The sequence below is a fragment of the Ochlerotatus camptorhynchus genome, unplaced genomic scaffold (assembly GCF_037179485.1).
Source record: "Ochlerotatus camptorhynchus isolate MF236.1 unplaced genomic scaffold, CSIRO-AGI_Acam_v1.1 ptg000315l, whole genome shotgun sequence".
In the NCBI taxonomy this organism is placed as follows: Eukaryota; Metazoa; Arthropoda; class Insecta; order Diptera; family Culicidae; genus Ochlerotatus; species Ochlerotatus camptorhynchus.
Genome location: NW_027040803.1, coordinates 310,301 through 332,265, shown reverse-complemented (window position 1 = coordinate 332,265; position 21,965 = coordinate 310,301). Strand labels below are relative to the sequence as shown.

Here is a 21,965-nt window from a genome sequence, read left to right as displayed (position 1 = left end):
CCCTTTGAGTACTCCTTGGATTTCCATGGGTTTTATCTTCAAATTCCCTTGGAATACATTCTTGAATTCCCCAATAATGCAATAATGGCATAATGCCTTAAGCTTCTCTGCAATCCTCCTCCTTTTCTGGTTGGGGAAATGACGGCTTGGCACTTCTTTACCTGTTATCGTCAGGAGGTAAATGGAGTCTTGGAGTGATATTTTTTTGCAAAACGATGCACCTTCATGCAAAAAAATCAGAGGACTTCATTTACCCCCTGCTGACTAGGGTTGGCAATACCGGAGTCTTATTTCTAAAACCGGTTTTCCGGTGTTGAAAAATTTAATACCGGTAAAGGTATTAAGAGGAACTATAAAAAACTGCACAATTATAAGAAAATGTGTTTATTGGTAAATGGTCAGTTAGAAATGCGCTCATCAAAGCTAGGCTTGTTCGTTAAAGTAAAATTTAAGAATGCAAAGAGCGTTTATCGTACTATCTTCCAAACGATAACGGGTCTTACTGACGAAGTAAGTAGGACGTACAATACAAAGGGCATCGTAAATCATCTTCATATATTTACCTTTCAAACTCTTGTTTAAAAACTTTTATTCAAACTGTTTGCTGACGTTGACGCTGAGCTAGTTCTGAAAGCTGCAAACTTTGACTGCTGCAACCAGGCTTGCTTCAACTCACTTGCTGTAAAAAAAAATTATTTTCTGAATTTTGAAATCATTCGATGTTATAATGATTGTTTGTACTTGCAAGATACAAGAAGCAGATGAAAGGCAAGTGTTTGACTCATAAAACTTGTCAATTTTGCTACCAGAGTGTAACAATATGTGATTTTATGATTCGTGAGCGTTCATTCAGAGTGAGCGCTGGCGAGTCATAAAATCGCTGATTGTGACTATCTGAAAGCGAATTGGACAGGTTTCATGTGTCAAACACTTGCTTTTCAACCTCTTCTTGTATCTAACAAGTACAACATATGATTATAACATCTAATGATTTCAAAATTCAGAAAATCATGTTTTTATAGCAAGTGAGTGGAAGCAAGCCTGGCTGCAACCATATTTCAAATTTTTCCTTCACGGTCAAACCATCGTTCTCTACATCAGCTGTATCATCCAGTCGATTCAGCTCCTCTCTTCGCTCGGCTTATGCATGTTTTCCGTTGTCGTTAATATAAAGCTTAGTATGCCCTATGTAGCCCTATGTATCAGCCTTATATTGCGAAAAGGCGAATTAGCGGGTTTGTTGGTTACTTGGGCCTCTCTACTCCAAAATCATTTGTCATTGTATGTAAATTATATCGGATCAGAGCAATCGGACTATTTTACAAACAGCTCCGGTGTTCCTCAAGGTAGCAACTTTTGACCATTGCTATTCTCGATTTTTGTAAATGAGGCCGGACTGATCCTCCCAACTGGTTGCCGATCGTTCTACGCGGATGATGTGAAGATCTATGTGATTGTTCGTAGCTTCGCCGATTGCTTGCGCCTTCAGCACCTAATCGATACTTTCGAAGAGTGGTGCTCAAGAAACTATCTCACGTTGAATGTACCAAAATGTAATATTATCTCATTTCATCGCAAGCTGAAACCAGTGGCATTCAACTATACGATAAATCACCAACTTCTGCAACGTGTGGACAATGTTCGTGACCTAGGAATCACGCTGGACTGCGGCTTAACATTCAAGCTTCATTACTCGGGCATCGTTGCGAAAGCTAACAGGCAACTCGGATTCATTTTCAAGATCGCTAACGAGTTTCGCGATCCTGCCTGTCTAAAAGCTCTATACTGCTCTCTAGTGCGATCGATCTTGGAATTCAGCTCGGTAGTATGGTGCCCGTATCAAGCAGTTTGGATGGCGAGGATTGAATCTGTTCAAAGGAAATTTGTTCGGTATGCCTTTCGTCACCTTCCTTGGAATGACCATGTGAACCTTCCGCCGTACGAAGATCGTTGTCAACTCCTGGGTCTTGAAGCACTAGAACATAGGCGGACGATTAGTCAGGCCGTGTTCGCAGCGAAAGTACTTATTGGTGATATCGACTCTCCAGGAATCTTGGCTGAATTCGAAATCTACGCACCCGAACGAGTTCTTCGGTCGAGAAGTTTCCTGCATCTTGGACCTCGTGCTGCGAACTACAGCTTGCATGACCCAATACGGTTCATGTCTGGGCGTTTCAACGAGTTTTACGAGTTTTTCGACTTTAACTGTGCAGCGGAAACCTTTCGTCACCGTATTCAACGCAGACTCCTGAGAAGGACGAGGACTTCTACCTGATTCACGGACAACTCTATGCCATAGGAGGATAACTTTTTTTATGCTATAGACTTGATTAATGTTCGTTGCAATTGTATTGTATTATTGTGATTCATGTATTTCGAAAAGATGTGGGGATTTTACGCCTTTTCTAGACTTTTCCCCATCAGGCTTCATTTAGACACGTTAAGTCCGATGAAGAAAAACAAATTAAATAAATATTATTTTTTTGTTGTTAGGTTTTTAAAATTACAAACATTCATTTATTTATATTTCAGTCACTATGGTAAACAAGTAAAAAACAATGCAATATGCTGGAAAAATCCAACAAAAATACCGAAAATACCGGTTTTTTATCGTACAAAAACCGGTATTTCGGTATTGTAAAATAGCACGGTAATACCGGTAAAACCGGTTTCGGTAAAACTGGGCAATCAACCCTACTGCTGACGATAATAGGGAAAGAAGTCGAAGCCATCATTTTCCTTATAATGCTTTGAATTCCTCAGAAATGCATCCTGGAATTCCACCGTCAATTCTGCTGGAATTCAGACCTGCATTTTCTTATAAGTTAGGCTTGAATTTATGTATATTGCAATCTTGAAATGTTTTGGAGATCAGATTTATAATTCCTTATAATAGCCATAGTCAAAAGTTTCAATTGAATTTATCCTTGGAATTCCATGGGGTTCCTTTGCAGGTTGTCACAAAAATTCCTATTTCAAATCCGCAAAAACCAAGTCACGACGTTCAGTCATCCACGCCAGGATACTAAATCAGCGCCATAGAAAATTATTCAATTTAGAACTCAAATACCCACACACAATTAGGAATACGCTCAATTTTTTTTTAAACAGCCCTAAACTTTGGTTATTTACATAGTAGCTCTAAGGTAAAGAGTCTGAGTAGGGGTTCTTGAGTACTTAGCACTGTAGAATTGTAATGTTTTTTGAAAGTCATAGAATAACGAGAATTTCAATGTACACCCAGAATCATGAAATGTCCCATACCGTGAACAATTCTTATCAAGTCTGGGATGTGTAGATGTTTTCTTAGCGCGGGACAGAATTTTGAAATGTTGAGCTTGGATCCTTAAATTTGTTCTAAGATTTAGATTAAAAAATAATAAGGCTAAATTAACATTCTTAATAGGTAGCTGCAGAATCTCAAACAATATTCAAAACCTGAGAATGCAAAAAAGTTCTAAGAAACCAGAATTTGTTAACTCTGTAAGTTGAGAAAAATAGAAATCATTTGAAACTGTCATGCAGGTAGTATGAACGGATATTCCAGGCCTATGTATATTCAGATAACAAATTCACATTTCTCACAACCACAAGTGTTAAAAAAAACATAGGGGCCACAATGGAAACATTGGTATCATTTTGTAGCTTAGGGTATTACTTTTGATATCTTATAGAGTTTTTATAGAGTATGGCCAATTTGAGCCAATACATAAATTCAGCTAATTTGGGCCAATACATAAATTCAGCAATCGACTAAATTTTCAATAGCGACCAAAAATATCCATAAGTACCGTCCCAATGACGCGTTCATCTAGATAAAATTGATAAATAGCAGATTTTAAGTGATGAACCCAATATTAGATCCATAGGCCAACATTAGAGCCATTTCCCCTATCTGAAAAAAAATAAATTTTAACCTGATATAAGCAAACCGGGACAAGGTATGGACCTGAAGCTACCATTGGCATTGGCTAGCAAAATCTTGAACTTTGACACCCATGTTGATATGGTTCCGATCATGTCCCAAATTTACCACTTCCTACGTGGAATCCAGAACCTGCTCCAGGATGGCCATCGAAAACGATTCTGGACTCGCGCTGAAAAATCATGAGGATTGATACCCATATTTAAGTGATTCTAAAAATTAACATTACTGGTCACTTTACCCGAGTTCAAGGCAATGGATAGATGTCGGTTGTTTCTCGCATTGAATTCAAAATTAATTCTAGTATCACGAAAAAAATATGAATTAAAATAAATGTTCATACCAGAAAAAAATACAAGCGATCAGTTTTTGACATACCCTTTAAAAATTCAGAACATCTCCGGTGGCCACTGGCCGCCACAAATATTAAAATGATTTATTAAAACAGCTATAAATTTTCCCGTCAAATGCATCCAGTTACATCAAATCTTCGAAAAGTTAATGCAATTTGAATTTAGACAAAATTTTGCCTGTCCCGATCATTTTGTCTATCCTCTGTCTGTCAAATAATCATAATAGGCACTAGCCTTGGGACATTGATTCCAAATTATTCGAGTTATGATTTCAAATTCTATGTCAAAATATGACATAGAATTTGAGAAATAAAAGACTATACTTTCTTGTTTGTTCTTGTTTCACAATTATCATAGCAAAATTAAATACTAAACTGTGTTAGATTCTGCCAAGCTAGGCGTGGTACCTTGGTATATTCGGATTCCAATTCATGCACACAGTAAAAGTACTTGTTATCTGTTCGGTAGCACAGTATGTATATTCTGAATTTATTAATTACCATGTAATCAAGGCCTGCTTAGATATTATTTTGCACATCTTTTTTTGTATGTAAACTGAGACCAAGTTTTAATCTATTTAATCAACATAAATATTTAAATCGTTACAAAATAAAATCATCAAATCTTGGAGGTAGTCTTCTAAATCGTTGATTATTATCTCACTATTCATTGTTGAATCCCCGGAAAATTTCTTCAGCTGTTTTCCTCCTCTTGATCTTCTTCCATTAGTGATGTACTAAACATAGGTTTTGATGCATATGGTGTTACTAGATCAGCAGGGGTTGTAGCTGTTACGTCTTTGTCAGTTGAACTGATGCGGCTTCTGTAGGTGGAGTCCTAATTCTCTTCAAGTGTTATTAAACGTTTTTTCTAGTTTATTTGATGGCAAAAGGTTTTCCATTAGAACAGTATATCCTCTTTCGATGTCGGACTCCTGAGCGTGTCGCCTTCTGTCCTCCTTTTCTTTTCCTTTTTTCTTGTTGATCTTGTCCAGGTCACGTAAATCTAATGCTGCTGGTGTGGTTTCGATGTTCTCGATTGACTGCAACATGAATCTGATAGTACGCCCGTAGCACAGTTCTGTTGGAATTTCCCCGGTTGTTGAATGAGGAGTTGTATAATACATCAGTAAATTGTCGTTTAAATCCTTCTTCCAATCTCTTTTCAATGCGTTACTGATCTGTAGTCGCTTCAAAAGTGACCTATTTTGACTCTCTACTAGTCCGTTTTCCTGAGGCCAACATGGTGTAGTATGGTTTAACACTATCCCATGTATCTTGCAATATTCTCCGAATTCTTTCCCAATGAATTGTTTTGCATTATCAAGTGTTATTGTTCTAGGATAGCCCAGTCGCGTAAATATTTTGCCAAGTCTTTCAACTGTGTCACGGGAACTAATCCTTGACATAATTTCCACTTCTTTATACCTGCTAAAATAATCAACTACCACAAGTAAATACTCCCAGAAGTTAAAGGTCCCATGAAGTCGACTGCAACGTCAATCCAAGGTTTTGTTGGCAATTCTCGTCTGCTCATCGGGAGCGGTTTACTTGGCATTCCGATTAACTGACAACCTTCACAGAACGAAACGTAATCTTTTACTACCCGATCCATAGCTGACCACCAGGCCCGATCTCTCAAGCACCTTTTCATGATCGATTCCCCTGGATGACCCTCATGAGCTTGCTGGAGCATTCGCGGTGGAAGTTCTCGAGGTACAACTAGTTTATTCCCTCTTACAATCGTATCATCATTCAGCTCATTTCGGAATGGTTCAAATGGCTTCACTAATTGGTTATTCCAGTTTCCTGATACGAGACAATCTTTAACAGCTTTAAGTTCAGGGTCCGATCTAGTAGCAACTTCAATTTATCCTACATCAATCGCCGCTGATTCCTGAACAGCGAGAACTAAGAAATGGTTGTCTGTTTCGAATTCAACAGGATCCTCTGCTACTACCAACCGAGACAGTGAGTCTGCAATATTTCCAGAACCTTTAAGATATTTCACGGTAAACTTGAAGGATTGGGGCCTTAATACCCACCGCTCAATTCGAGCACACGGCGTGGATGAAGGTGAGAAAATGACCTCTGATCTGTCTCCAATTCAAATTATCTGCCAACCAGGTAAACTGAAAAAAAAAATTTCCACTGCCCATACCAACGCTACCCGAGCAAAGTCGGTTAACAAAATGAAAGCAAATCGATATTAAAGTGTGCAGTTTCTATCATAATGAAAACTCATTTTGATTTCAAATTTTGCGACATAAGTCTGATATCATATTGTGCTTTCATTATGCAGTCAAGACTTTTTAAATGAAAGCAACTTAACTTGAAGTTCTGCTGTTTACGTCTTGTATAAAATTTAATTGAAATTCATCTGTCGTTGAACTAATGATTATTGTTTATTTGATTTGTTTAACACATTTTAGATCATTCGTGACTTGCCCGGGGTGAGATTGGAGCCCAAGTCTTTCAGCTTGAGAGACATGAATGGTAACCATTTACTCCAGGCCCGTATTCAGTTAAACATTATGAATGCAAAATCAGTAATCAAATTGATTTCATTGAAAGCAGAATTAGTTTTCCGTTTGCTTCAACAGTGTAAAATTTTGCTCTCATTTTTGCTGTGTTAACCGTTAAGTCAACCAAAATGAGATCCACCGGAGTATTCAAAATAAGTTTCATCATAACATCAAATTTTGATTTCAATTTGATCTTCAGCTTTGCTCGGGTAGCGCCTTCTTCTCTGTTTGACAATAACTTTTCTCGCTAGATTGAGTGTTTACTTACGGTGAGTATTTTTCGAAAAATTAAAGAATCGGTGGTTTGCCATAGCACTTGAAACACGTAATTACCGACATGCGACAAAGATTATCAAGGTTGTACCTCTGCCGTTGGAAAGGCCATTACTCAACACTTGATACTCTTTTCGAGTTGCAGAATTGAATCCACTTCAGGTTGGATGTCTCATGGTATTTTTAAATGGTTTGAGGCTTAACCATTATTTGGGGTTTTCCGAAAGCCTGGATGGTGTAAGAGTGACATACCATGTCGTAGGCGTCAGGTTCGATGCCCTATTCGACCAAGGAATGTTTCGATTAGAATTTTTCTTTCAACTTTCTTGGGCATGCCACATTGCCACATATTATGCCGATACAAAAATGGTACATGCTTAGAAGGCTTTCAATTTACAACTGTGAAACAACTCAAAGAACACTAAATTGACGGCAAGCGAAAAATTCCATTTGGTAAATATTACCCAAAGACGTCGAACATTTGTCCAAGTCCAAACCACAGCTACAAAACCACAATAATTCATCTTCCGAAACCCGCCCCGGTGGTCGCATTTATCTGAGCGACAGCAAACACACGACCAGAAGAATTGAACTCATTATAAAAGTGCTATGAAATGTTGTCCCTACGTCAACTTTTTTCGTCAGATGTCTTGCACAACAAATGTTAACCCACCCATCATTGTACTTTTTGTTAGTTTTGTTCATCCACCAATTTTTTGTACACCGGCATCGCTTTTGTTCTGGCACTCCACACCGAATGGCGACATTCCTTGGAAGGCAGCCGGGTGCCGAAAATAAAAGGGTGAAAGAATTCATAATTGGCCTTCCGGACCACCCACGGGATAAACCACAAAATGTTTACGTTTTTCGACGCTTGCAATTCCAGCTGGCATTTTTGCACTCATCAATCTAGTCGCAAGTGTGCAACCACTTTAGCTAAGTTAATCCTTCATAGTGATAACAATGTGATGAGTGGAAACATATTTTGCTATATAAACCCCACCGAGGATTGCAATCAGCCTCTTCAGTCCCACATCGTACAGTAAACGATGGCTTTCAAATTCACGGTAGCTTTTCTGCTGGTCGCCAGTTTGGCACTCGTTTCCACCAGAGCCGGTAAGATTGTTCTCACCAACCAACGTGACCAAAATTCTACAACTTCCGTTTTATTCAACAGCCCACAAAATCGTCGGTGGTGAGGAGGCCGAAGCGCACGAGTTTCCTTACCAAATCTCTCTGCAGTGGAACTTCAACAACGGATCCCACACACCGATGCACTTCTGCGGAGGATCTCTGCTGAACGAGAACTTTGTCCTAACGGCTGGCCATTGCGAAACTGCCTATTCTGACAACGGTTACATCGAAGTGGTGGCCGCTGAACACGACACAGCCGTCGTCGAAGGCACCGAACAGCGCCGTCAGGTTGCCAAGTTCATTGTCCACGAGAGCTACAACCCAGGAATGGTCAGCCCCAATGACATTGCTGTCATTCGTGTGGATGAGCCGTTCGAGCTGAATGCCCAGGTGAAAACCGTACAGCTGCCCAAACAACTGGAGCAATTCGAAGGTGATGTCACTCTGAGTGGATGGGGATCCGTTTCAACGTCGCCGTACCCCGAATATCCGGATAAATTGAGGGTGAGTTAGGGTTTGGATTCTTAGAAGAAAAGTTTTACTAAGCAGCGGGAAAAATTTCAGAAAGCCGTACTTCCGTTGGTTGCTTACAAGAAGTGCTTGGCTATGTGGGATTACTCGGATGTACTGGAAGAAAGTAACGTCTGTGCTGGCCCAGTGGATGGTTCCAAGTCGGCCTGTTCGGCCGATTCCGGTGGCCCACTGGTAAAGCAGTCCGGCGATGAGGTCATCCAGGTCGGAGTCGTGTCCTGGGGTGCAGTCCCGTGTGGAACACCACTTCGGCCGACCGTGTTCGCTGGAGTTGCCCACTACGTCGATTGGATCCAGCAGAAGCTCCGTGAATAGAGAAAGGTGGGACTCTTCTCGATGCAAGTTTGAACATACGAACAACAATGGAATAAAATGGTGATGGTAAAAGCAAAACTTGTGAATTGTTCATGGTGGAAAGAAACTATTTCATTATTATGGAACTTATCCGTAACTGGTTGAAACCACAAAGTCTGGTAGACGATTTTTCTAAAAAAGATAAACAAAACTCAGCCATTCCATAACGAACCGATATAGTGGTTCTCAGAATGTCATAAAAATTGGTAGTTTTGTTCCTTATAGAAAATATTAGACTAAGGGTGACCATTTCCATGTTAGGGTGGTCCAAAAAATCATTTTTAATGACATTGATTTATAGCGACTGTAACATGGTCACGATGCATGGTAGTCTAGTCGCATAAGAGAATTGAGCGAAAACCCAAAACTTGATAACTTCAAAAAAATAACTCAAAAACGGAAATAAAACACATCGCTAATTTTTTTATGTTTTGTGTAAAAAAGCCTTAAATTTCAAGGAAAAATATAAAAATGTATTGCGCCTTCTGTCTATCATAAAAAAAAACAAATGCAATCAATATTTTTCAATACAGAATTTCAATTTAATATCATTATATTTTTACTAAGAATTATTTTTAATTATCTTTCATTTGATATTTTGATTTTTGAAATCGGCCCAGTGGTTCACAAGATATGAATTTTTGAAAACAAGTCTATTTTGAATAAAAAATCGATTTTTTTGACCACCCTAACATGCAAATGGTCATCCTAAATGACAAAATAAAAAAACGGGTCCAATGTTTTGAGATAAGGAACAAAACTAACAATTTTTACGACATTCTGAAAGTCACTATATCTATATAGGGGAAATGGATGTAATGTCGGCCTAAATGCCCTTAATTTGGGCACATTTATGTAGCAATCGACTAAATTTTCAATAGCGACCAAAAAAATCCATTAGTACCGTCCCAATGACGCGTTCAACTTGATAAAATTGATAAATAGCAGATTTTTAGCGATGGGCCCAATCTTAGATCCATAGGCCAACATTAGAGCCATTTTCCCTATATATTGACTAAAATGGCTGTGTTATGGTGACAATGATAAAAAAATTGAAACCAACCATGTACGAAGTATGCATTGGCCCGAAATAAGACTCTATGCTAAATTTGTGCTCAATCGGACATGATTTGGGGTGGCGCAAAATTGTCAAAGTTTTCATTTTTCAGTCATTTGTTCCAATACAGCTGGGAAATCATCTCGATTCTGCACAACATCAGCGGCTTTTAGAGTGTCGCGACGAGTGTTGAGAGGTTCTAGGTGTATTAATGAAGCTGAACAGTAAGAACAGATGCTGATTATTGGTTGATTTAAGGTGTACAAAGCTGATTAACAGCAGGCTGAATATATAGTTGATTAGTAGTGCATGAAGCTAATTGTATCCCCATAATCCAACCTCAATAAGTTAGCTGATCTAAAGATTGAAGAAGCCTTATTCAAACTTAACACAACTCCACAAATCAGCAATGCGTTACACATATTTTGACAGCTTGATTTGTTAAATGTCGTGAGTATCTGTGTCACTCGTTGCATTTCCGGCATTTTAGTTCTTCAAAATTCACTACCTCCTTTTCTACTTACAAGCAGTGGCAGCAATAGAGGCAAGGAAGAGGAGATTTTAAGGAATAGCTCCAGGTAGAAGTGAGCTGCGACGACGTCGGAAGTATTGACATTTGTATTTCTGTGCTTTCACTGCTATATTGCACTGAATTTTCAGACAGAATACCAAAAATATAACTTAATTATGGCACTAAAATTGCTTCCACATGACTATCGAAATAAATCACACACTTGTGTCCACATTGTGTTAACTACTTTTGAAAATGAGGCTGAATTAAAATCGATTGAACAACACTTGTTAAGTATCAAATTGTTACCTGGGACGTTCTTCATAGGGGGCAGCCTAAAAGGATTACGTAGAGAATGAATCTGCGTTGAACTGACTCGATTCGCTCAACTTCATTATGATAAAAAGGGTTCCAAACAGCTGCACCATATTCTAATGTAGATCGTACTAGGGAACAGTATAACGATTTAAGGCAGTACACGTCAGTGAAATCCTTAGCTATCCTAAAGATAAGCCCCAAAGATCTGGAAATGTGCTGTTTGAACGTCAGTTCTGAGTCCAAGATAATGCCCAGGTCCTTCACGTGACTTACTCCTTCAATTGAAATACCCACGACTGTGTATTTGAACGTTAAGGGCTCTTTTTTGCGAGAGAAGGTGATTCTGGAGCACTTGTTAGGGTTTACTGTCATGCGGTTTAAATCACACCAGTCACTGAATCTATCAGTCTGATTGTATAGAAACATAGCGTCAGCATGCGTTTGAATCTTGAGAAAAAGCTTAAGACATCAGCGAATGACAATCGAGGTATCTTTAGCACAAAGTTCACATCGTTGAAATCGATTAAGAAAATTATTGGCCCGAGATGACTTCCTTGAGGACTAGACAGTGAAGAAGTTTGCAAGTAGGGGAAATGAATCTAATGTCGGCCTAAACGCCCCTAATTTGGGCCCATACATAAATTCATCAATCGACTAAATTTTCAATAGCGACCAAAACTATCCATTAGTACCGTCCCAATCACGCGTTCATCTAGATAAAATTGATAAATAGCAGATTTTTAGCGATTAGCTCAATTTTAGATCCATATGCCAACATTAGAGCCATGTCACATAGTAAACGAAATACGTATCTGTTATAGTTTTTTTAAAAAGTGATAGTGAAAGTAAATAGTGAATTAGTGAAAGTGAAAGAGATACAATCTACTACTATTGTTGAATTAAAATTAAAAGGAATAACATCGTAATAACGTAAACATTTTTACATCGATTTCCCAAATCTCATCGAAATTCCAGTACCTAGTCGATTTTTGGCAAAAAAATGTTTCAAGTTAACACTGGATCTCGACGTTTCATGTATTTTTAAGTTATTCGGCATCAAAGATAAAATTTCGATTTTCGATATTTCCTGTAGGGCAAATGACAGCTTCGGCAAAACCCAATTCTATTACCGTCAGGGGGATAAACAAAATCCTTGAGAGCTCAATTTTGGCATGTGGATAAATAGTGTTTCAGAGCATCTATTGGCAAAATTTGAGTGCTCTAGGACTTTGTATACCCCCTGACGATAATAGGTTAAGGTATTGCCGAAGCTGACATTTTCTCTATCCCTCTATCTAGGGAGATTTTTCAGATGAAAAAAGTTCAAACTTTGACCATTTTGCGCCAAATCATGTCCGATGGAGCCCAAATTTATCTCTTTTTTCGACGCAATGTACACTTTGTATATCTACACTGCCTATAATAATCACATATCAGTCCTATATGGATGATGGTCAATTATGGGATTCTAAACGTTATCCATTGTCAATTTTGTTCATAGTTATTTTATTTGTCCTGGCTCATTAACATTAGCTTTACGGAGCCAACATTCAGTTTTTGTTTAGCAAAATTACTTAAACCTAAAATTAGTTCCATTGCACTAGTTTGCAGCATATTTGAACTTTGTACACTGATGGTCATTTCCCATGTAAATTCGTGCGCTGAATCCAAAAATGTAGTCAGAAAAATCTCAGTAGGATAGATTTCTAGATAAATCATAAAAGTTTTAGGGGAAATGGCTCTAATATTGGTCTATGGATATAAGATTGGGCCCATCGCTAAAAATCTGCTATTATTATTATTATTATTTCCCTTGATTTGTTTTCCGTCGATCTTGTTTTCCGTGCTGAGCACCAATGCTACCGACGCCAGGGAGGCAGCTCCCACACCTGGACCCTATCTATCGACCCATCAACTCATGATCCGGAGACCAACGGCTTTACTTCCCTGGTCCCGTGATCAGAAATGTTATGCCTCAGAACATCCCGGCGGGTATCAATTATTTCAAACTGAAATTAGAACCACGACATCGAGCATGTTGTTTGTTCTTGTACTTTATACTATGTTGCCAGATCTGAGTTGTGTGAATCCTATTAGGAGCTATTTGAGTTACAGGGTTGTTACGAGAAATTTGAAATTAAATCCGCGCCAAATCCTGCGCGGACTTTAAATGAAAATCGCGCGGACTTTATATCAAAATAGCGTAAGTCGACCGAAATTTGACTTGCGCCCAGGTTCAGACGAAAACAAGAAATAACCTAAGATATGCGATTGCAATAGGACAACAAATAAAGTAAAGGAAACTTCTGTCAGCGATAAACGTTAATTTTTTATCAATGATATAACAAGCACTTATTTTATTGAATTAATGCATCAAAACACTAATAATCTTCATTAGCATTCATTTTAGCCAACTTTTCTTTTTCTGATTTTTCGTCCTGCTCAATGTTATCTTTTGCTTCAAAAGAACTTTTAGGAATGATGTTTCTGGATTATTGGATGTCATTGTTCTGATTTTTTTTCCATCAAATTAAAAATATCTTCTTTTGCCTCTCTTTTCTTTCCGATCTCTTCTTCTTGTCTTTTAATGTGGTGTCTGGCTAACTTCCTTTCTTTTTCCTTCTTTTTCTGAGCTCCCATAAATTCACCTTCTTTCTTTTGTTCCTGCTTAGTGTCGGATGGCTTATATTATATATAATATTTTTAATTTTTAATCTGTCCTACTTATAATACATACACTTAATTTCGTAAGATTTCCTCGCGAACTTGGCATTCAAAATTAAGTCCTTCGAAACAACAAATTTGGTTACATCATTATCAAAAAATGCATGCCACTCAAAAATTTTACGGTTATTGAAATGCTAGTTCAGTTCTCTGGCATCAAATGCTTGGATAGTGAAAACTTCCTTTCTACTTCTGCATTGGAATGCGATACGCATGTTACAATGTTAAACAATGTGCTGAGTTCTGAGAAACTTCCATCTCGAAATAGAGGATCCAGAATTTCCAAATCACAATCTGAATCAAATGTTTGACCTGCCAATTTCACACTTGCATGTACGAGTTATTCGTGTATCTTAGATTTGTCTTATTTGAAATCAATTAATTTTGACTAAACGGATGATTTCCTTGATGTAGTCCTTATTAATGATCCTGCGAACCTTGAAGTTACTGACAAATCGAACAAATTCATTGGGAACATCTTGGGCAAACAAATACGACACAAAAGATTTCGTGTGTTATTAGACATTCTTATTGAATTGAGATGATTTGAATTGATGCTCAGCAGCATCAAGTATGGATTTGAAAACAATAACTTCTGAATCCTAAAGAAAATTGTCTTCTTTTAGTTTTTGTTCCTGATAGCTTCTGTTATTTTTCCTGGACTGTAAACTCTTGACATCATAGTGACCAAAAATGAATGAATCGAATCATGTATGTCGAAAAAAAAACTCATTCGTCTCAAGAAACTTCAGCAAATTTTCCGTCTCTTCTGCTGATCCTATCACAAAAAAGAACCGGCTCTTTGATATCCGGTAGCAGTAATATCAACTTGATGTACTAAGTTACCAACTCAAGATCAGTCAGAGCTTAAAAAGCAAGCTGCTTTGTCGCTTTTGCAGTGGTGGAACTATTTAACTGCCCTGGCCCTGAGAATAAACTACCCTGGCAATAAAAATAAACAGGCTCATGGTAGTTTACTCATTCTTTGAATATGTTTTATGTTTAACTAATTGTTTTTATATTGGTATGTTAATCAAATGGAGACTTATAAATAAAAAAAAATTATACAAAATTTAAACTTTATTGAACAAATCCACGCCAGAACAAATCTGATAAGCAAATCCGCGCCAAATCCGCGAAAATCGCGAAAACCGCGAAAATCACGAAATCCACGTTGTCGTAACAACCATGGAGTTAGTCATCATGGAGATTCTGCTTTCGAACTGTAAGCAGTATCTAAGTGCTGATCAACACGGCTTCCACCACCACTAATGTGCTGTGTCTTACATCGTATATCACGAAAAGCATGGCTGAACGGGCACAAACAGACGTCATATATACCGATCTGTCAGCAGCCTTCGATAAGCTAAACCACACCAATTGCGATTGCCAAACTACAAAGATTTGGGGTTAGCGGAAACTTCCTACGATGGTTTCTGTCATATCTCACTGATCGTCAGCTGTTGGTTGTCGTCGGTGATTGCCGGTCCGAAATTTACCAAGCCACCTCAGGAATACCTCAAGGAAGTCACCTAGGACCGTTAATTTTCTTACTTTACTTCAATGAAGTGACTCTGGTCATCGAAGGGTCTACTTCGGGATCCGTTCGGTTGATGACTGTCACTTTCTTCAAAGTTAGTTTGAAGCCTTTGCCAACTGGTGCTATTGATAAAGCGGCACCAGTGCTGTAGTGGTAAGCGTGATTGCTTCTCACCCCAGCAGGCCTGGGTTCAATCCCAGTCGGCGCCGCCGGGATGTTCTGAGGCATAACATCCTTGATCACGCCTTCGTTCGGAAAGGGAGTAAAGCCGTTGGTCCCCGGTTCATGAGTTGATGAGTCGATAGGTAGGGTCCAGGTATGGGAGCTGCCTCCCTGGCGTCGGTAGCATTGGTGCTCAGCACGGAAAACAAGATCGACGGAAAATAAATCCAAGGAAAAAAACTGGTGCAATTTGAGCCGAATGACGGTTAACCCGGCGAAATGTTCAGTAATCACATTTTCTCGGAAAAAAGAACCGATTTCGTTTAATTACGAACTTCAAGGTACAACAATCGAAGGTGTGGTTCATGTAAAAGATCTGGGAGTAATTCTGGATTCATAACTAACGTACAAAGCAGTACATCGCATATGTTGTTGACAAGGCATCAAGAACATTGGGCTTTATCTTTAGGATAGCTAAGAATTTCTCCGACATCTACTGTCTCAAATCATTGTAATGTTCCATTCTGGAAAACTGCTCTACGGTTTAGAACCCAACCTACAACAATGGTGTAGAGAGACTTGAGTCCGTACAACGTCGTTTCCTTCGATTTGCTCTGGGGAAACTGCCTTGGAGAGACTCGTTTCGTCTGTCCAGTTATGAAAGTCGATGCCAGTTGATCGATCTAGAACCTCTTCGAATTTGTAGAGATACTTCGAGGGTTCTGCTCATCGCGGACAGCTTACAGGGCAGAATAGACTGCCCCACACTTTTGGAGCAGATTAATGTAAACGTTCAACCACGAGCGCTACGGAACAACAGCAGCATGAACGATCGATGGCTTACAGCGAATGTTCAACCGAGTTTCAGCGATACTTGACTTCCACCAGCCACGAGAGATGGAGCGTCCGTCATCGCTACTGCGTGTTGATCAACATCATAACCCGCTAGTGCTGGTGATTGAAACTGCAAGTGAAAGAGATATTGTCCGTGTAGCGGACTTTGCTATTTTGAATTCAATGATTAGCAATGTCTGCTGGGAGAACCTTCTAGTTGATTGCAGTATTGATGAAGCCGTTTCGATCTTCTACAACAAGCTGTATGGGTTCATCAGTGAAGTCGTGCCTCTGAAGCACTGCGTCGACGTCCACAGAAAAAAGGCAACCTTTGTGGAACAATGAGCTCCAAAGGCTCCGTAATCGCTTACGCAGCGCAAGGAAACGTTACTTTCGGTCGAGAAATGAACAGCACAAGGCTGAGCTGCGTTCTTTAGAGAGCGAATATAACTTTATGCATGCGCAATGCTTTCGCAGCTATATCCATCGCACTGAAGCAAGTCTGAAACAGGACCCGAAACTGTTTTGGGCGTATGTGAAAAATCGGAAGCGGACCAGTGGTCTTCCTCAATTTTTTCGTTACCAGAGAGAAACAGCTCAATCACCATCAGACTCTGCAAACCTGTTCTCGTCGTTCTTTCGGAGTGTGCAAAGTAATAACCGACCACCTTCGCCTGAATCGTACTTGACCAGTTTGCCGCATGACGACTTGAACGTGACAGTTTACAACTTCTCTACTCATGATGTTCGCACTAAACTTGAGTCCATAGACACTTCGCAGGGAGCAGGACCTGATCGTTTACCTCCAATCTTTATTAAACAATGTGCGGAGTCAGTTGCCTTACCTGCAAGTATGCTTTTCAAAGGATCGTTAGCGGAGGGCATTTTTCCTAGTGAATGGAAGACTGCAGCTACCACTCCCATTCATAAAAGTGGTAGTGTTAACGATATTGAAAATTACTGTGCAATTTCCATTTTGAGTTGCTTTTCCAAAGTTTTGGAAAGTGTTATCCATGATTCGCTGTACCGTAACGTCCATCATGTGATATCAGAGAGTCAACACGGATTCGTAAGGGAGCGGTCCACAACAACCAGCTTGATGTGCTACGTCAATTCGCTCGTGAATAGTTTGGAAAAGCGTCAACAGGTCGATGCAGTATATGTTGACTTCGACAAAGTTCGACACGCATTGGCTGTGGAAAAACTCAAACGTATGGGATTCCCGGAGTGGCTTACTCCGTGAATTGAATCATACGCAATGCTTTTGTGCGCCTTGGTGGATCCTGCTCTGAAATGTTCTCTATTACTTCTGGGGTGCCTCAAGGGAGTCACTTAGGACCACTACTTTTCGTACTGTTTGTGAACGATCTTTGCGTACTCATCAAATCACCGAAGTATCTGTTCGCTGATGACCTGAAATTCTTTCTCTATGGTAGATTGCTGTGCTCTCCAATTGGACATCGACTCTTTTCTTGAATGGTGCTCATTGAACGGAATGGAAGTGAACATTCGCAAATGTAACGTTATTTCACTCAACCGATCGAGGACAACTGCAATTTTCGAGTACAAGATGTTTTCTTCAAATGTTAACCGAGTGTCATCAATCAAGGATCTGGGTGTAATTCTTGACATCAAGCTGACATTTACCGATCACATAGCAGCAACAACCGCCAAAGCCTACGCGATACTTGGATTTATCGAATGCAACACGCAACAGTTCGAGGATGTCTATTGCTTTAAATCATTTTATTGTTCTCTGGTGCGAAGCATACTTGAATATGGCGTTCTAGTATGGGTACCTTATCATGTCACGCTTTGCTTTCGCATTGAAAAGATTCAGCGAAACTTTGTTAGATACGCTCTACGACTGTTACCCGTTTGTTCTTCTCCCAAACGAGAACCGCTGTGTTTTGATTGACCTTTGCACATTGGCGGATAGGAGAATACTCAAGAGAATACTTCTGCAACGGCTGTTCATATTTGAAATTCTGAACAACAATATTGATTGTGCTGAACTTCTTGGCAAACTTAATTTCAATGCTCCGGTTAGACAAACACGCCAGAATGATCTTCTCCGCATTCCTCAACATCGAACACTCTAGGGGCAAAATAATCCGCTTGATGTTTGTTGCCAGCGATTTAACGAGTTTCGTGACAACTACGATTTTAATGTTTCTAAAAACGTTTTTAAAAATAGGATTAGCTCTAGATTAAGGAGTTAAGATGTCTGTGCGTTTTATATACGAGGACAAGTGAATAAAAAATAAAAAAATTAAATAAAATAAATCTGTAAATTTAAAAAAAAATCTGTGCTCTGTATATACAGATATCCGTATAAAGGGTGATACGGTCAAAATTTGGTCAATATCAACTTGACGTATTTCTTTCAATTTTGCATTTAAAAAACCTGAACACCCCTCATTTTGAAGGTGTGTGTGTGTAGAATGTTGCTCCCATTTTGATTTTGGAATTCACTCTTCAGTTGTCAAAATGCCGTCCAAGCAAGAAGAGCAGCGTATCAAAATTTTGCTCGCGCATCGCGAAAATCCGAGCTACTCGCACGCAAAGTTGGCAAAATCGCTAAAAGTTGCCAAATCAACCGTTACAAATGTAATTAAAGTGTTTGGGGAACGTTTGTCGACAGCCAGGAAGTCTGGATCGGGGGGAAATCGAAAACCGGAAGCCGCTGAGACGACAAAGAGAGTTGCCGGTAGTTTCAAGCGAAACCCTAACCTCTCTCTCCGAGATGCCGCAAATAAGCTGGGTGTATCGTCTACAACCGTGCATCGAGCCAAAAAACGAGCCGGACTATCGACTTACAAGAAGGTAGTGACTCCAAATCGCGATGATAAACAAAATACGACGGCCAAAGCGCGATCCCGGAGGCTGTACATGACAATGCTGACGAAGTTTGACTGCGTGGTAATGGACGACGACCTACGTCAAAGCCGACTACAAGCAGCTTCCGGGACAGGAGTTTTATACGGCAAAAAGAAGGGGAAAGGTAGCAGATGTTTTCAAGCACATGAAACTGTCAAAGTTCGCAAAGAAATATCTGGTTTGGCAAGCCATCTGTACCTGTGGCTTGAAAAGCAGCATTTTCATAGCTTCCGGGACTGTCAACCAAGAAATTTACGTGAAAGAGTGTTTGAATAAACGTCTGCTGCCTTTCCTGAAGAAACACGGTTGTTCCGTACTGTTTTGGCCGGATTTGGCATCTTGCCATTACGGTAAAAAGGCCATGGAGTGGTACGCCGCCAACAACGTGCAGGTGGTTCCCAAGGACAAGAACCCTCCCAACACGCCCAATTGAGAAATACTGGGCTATTGTCAAGCGGAACCTAAAGAAGACCAAAAAAACTGCTAAGGGCGAGCAGCAGTTCAAGGCAAACTGGCTTTCTGCGGCGAAGAAGGTGGACAAGGTGGCTGTACAAAATCTGATGGCAGGGGTAAGCGTAAGGCCCGGCAATTCGGATTTGGAAAAGCGGAAGCCTAACTGAATATTTTTCCTGAATTTTATACTAATTGAACTTGAAAAAGAAATTTAATTTGATTTTTTAAATAAACGATTTCATCGATTTACACGCGTTTTCCCTTGACCAAATGTTGACCGTATCACCCTTTAAACAGATACCCGTATTACTGTATATGTGGCATCATTGTTGCTGGGGATATGTTGCTGAAAAAATTACATCAAAACACCTTCAACTTTAGTGAAGTGCTCTAATCTTGTCATTGCGGTGTAGATTTCGTTGTTTGGAAGCTTCAAAAATAGTATACTTAAAAGCCTAATTTTGCCATACAGTTCAGCTATTGAAAGTTCGGTCCAAAATTACCAAAGACGATAATAGTTGCTAAATGTGTATAGGGTTAATGTCCCTTATGTTGACCTAAGTGTCCCTAATATTGGGCACATACATAAATTTCGATGGAAAGCATTTTTTTCCAATTTTTCACTAGCATCCAAAAATATCCATTTGTATTATCCAGATGACGCATTGTTCTACGAAAAATCGAACAACAGGAGATTTTTATCGAATGGGCCCAATTTTTAGATCCATAGGCCAACATTAGAGCCATTTCCCCTATATATAAGAAATTTACATTAATTTTTCATACGGTGTATGACCATTCAAAAACGGAATTCATCAATTCTACCAGGAAACCTCCTATTCAAGCGAAATTCCAAAAAAACATCAAATGGGACTACTAAGATATATTGTAAGTACAAGTGAGCCAGTAAAAAAAGTGAAAATAAAAACTTTAATCAAAGTCAAAACCAGGCTACAAACACATACCAGCAATCAAACTCGAGATTATTTTTAGCTAACTTATACTATCCCACTTGGCAAGCCGCCACAGAATCCGGTCGAACACATTTTATCTGCCCTAAAACTAAATTTCATCCTCCCGGTTGGTCGTGCGCCAACTGGTTTTCTAATTCCGGAATCGGGAAAATGGAAAACAAGATCTGCCAAGCTTCGCAAAACCAAGCCAGCAGGTGATTGATATTTGCCACCGTCACCTCCCCTGACCTAACACAATGAATATTTGATTAGCTCCAGCCTCGACATCCCTTTGATTACGACGACGGTGCACTTCTGTGTACAAACACCGCAGCGCCCTGTGCAAGAATACTATCCTTGCAGGGGACGCGCAAAATCCAATAAAGAAACTATTATTCGCATACAAGTCCCACACTCCTGAAGACTCACAGCTTTCCCAAGCCCCAAGTTACAGGTTCCGTTGCAACCAAGTTTGTAATTAAATTTGGATTGTTACCGTCAAGGAATGTGTTGCACCATAGCCGGGATGGGGCGGTGGGAGTTGTGTCGCCCACACATAAGTTTAATATTCGCTCAGTCACTCTCACTTCTCCACTTATCTCATCCTGCTCTGTATAAAACAAAGCCAGGGTGGGGGCAGTCATCAACCAGACGGACAATGACAGGCTCCACCGTTAGCAGTTGCGAGCGAGCGATGAAAACAACAACAACGATGACGATGGCGGCGGCGCGGCGTTAGCTAAATATGCAAATACACGTCCAATGCGAACATGGCCTAAAGAAAAGCAATTTTCCGGACAAAACTTTTCTCATTGGCTGCGACGAGGGAACACCATCGAAGTGCTTCATCAGTTGAGAGTGTTGTTACAATAACAAAAATAAATTACGACTCCGTAAAGCTATACGAGAAAAAAAAACTAAATTCTACCAAAAGGGAACGAGAAACTGAAGCGAGATGGTTGCAGGACATGCAAAAAAACTGTCAGGAAGCAATTGACATGTCAGGCAGCCGGATGTACACAGGATTTGAAACTTTGTAATTGTTTTCATTTGGTAGAACGAGTTGATCCTTTCAAACATTCGAAACTGACCTCTGCAAATCTGGAAGAGTCTATGCTCGACAGCTGCTAATCCAAAGAGTTATCCAAATCGTTCAATCACTGTCCGATAATTTTTTAACACTTGATTCGAGACGCAAATCTACTCCGAAAAGCCACTGAACTCCATCTGAGTAGCACTTTTTTTTCTCTCTACAACCGGACAACCCAGCCCGTCTGAAATCAGTACAGATCACTTCACACCTTTTTCCCTTGATTGCACTGCACAGGACATTCGCCTTTTGGTCCTTAATGACCGACACTTACAATGGCGGCTACTCTCCGACGAACTTCAAACCTTCCCAACAAATTACGCTAAATAACACCTCTGCAAAGCGGATT

General features: G+C 39.7%; 2 protein-coding genes across 2 annotated transcripts in view; one reads left to right on the top strand and one right to left on the bottom strand.

The window, feature by feature from the left end:
* Positions 1-21,965, bottom strand: part of Btk29A (tyrosine-protein kinase Btk29A) — a 362,292-nt gene that overhangs the window by 317,328 nt on the left and 22,999 nt on the right. The gene's annotated exons all lie outside the window — the stretch shown is intronic.
* On the top strand, positions 8,086-9,132 carry LOC135707664 (trypsin-1-like). Its single transcript, XM_065229515.1, has 3 exons — positions 8,086-8,191; positions 8,253-8,713; positions 8,774-9,132. The coding sequence occupies exons 1-3, from the start codon at positions 8,125-8,127 to the stop codon at positions 9,053-9,055; spliced, it is 810 nt and encodes a 269-aa protein (XP_065085587.1). The 5' UTR covers positions 8,086-8,124; the 3' UTR covers positions 9,056-9,132.

What these genes read in the sequence shown, in the direction of transcription:
- LOC135707664 (XM_065229515.1), top strand. Translation starts at nt 8,125, where the DNA reads ATGGCTTTCAAATTCACGGTAGCTTTTCTGCTGGTCGCCAGTTTGGCA. An exon ending in ACTCGTTTCCACCAGAGCCG is followed by an intron (nt 8,192 to 8,252) that starts GTAAGATTGTTC and finishes TTTATTCAACAG; the next exon opens with CCCACAAAATCGTCGGTGGT. An exon ending in AATATCCGGATAAATTGAGG is followed by an intron (nt 8,714 to 8,773) that starts GTGAGTTAGGGT and finishes GAAAAATTTCAG; the next exon opens with AAAGCCGTACTTCCGTTGGT.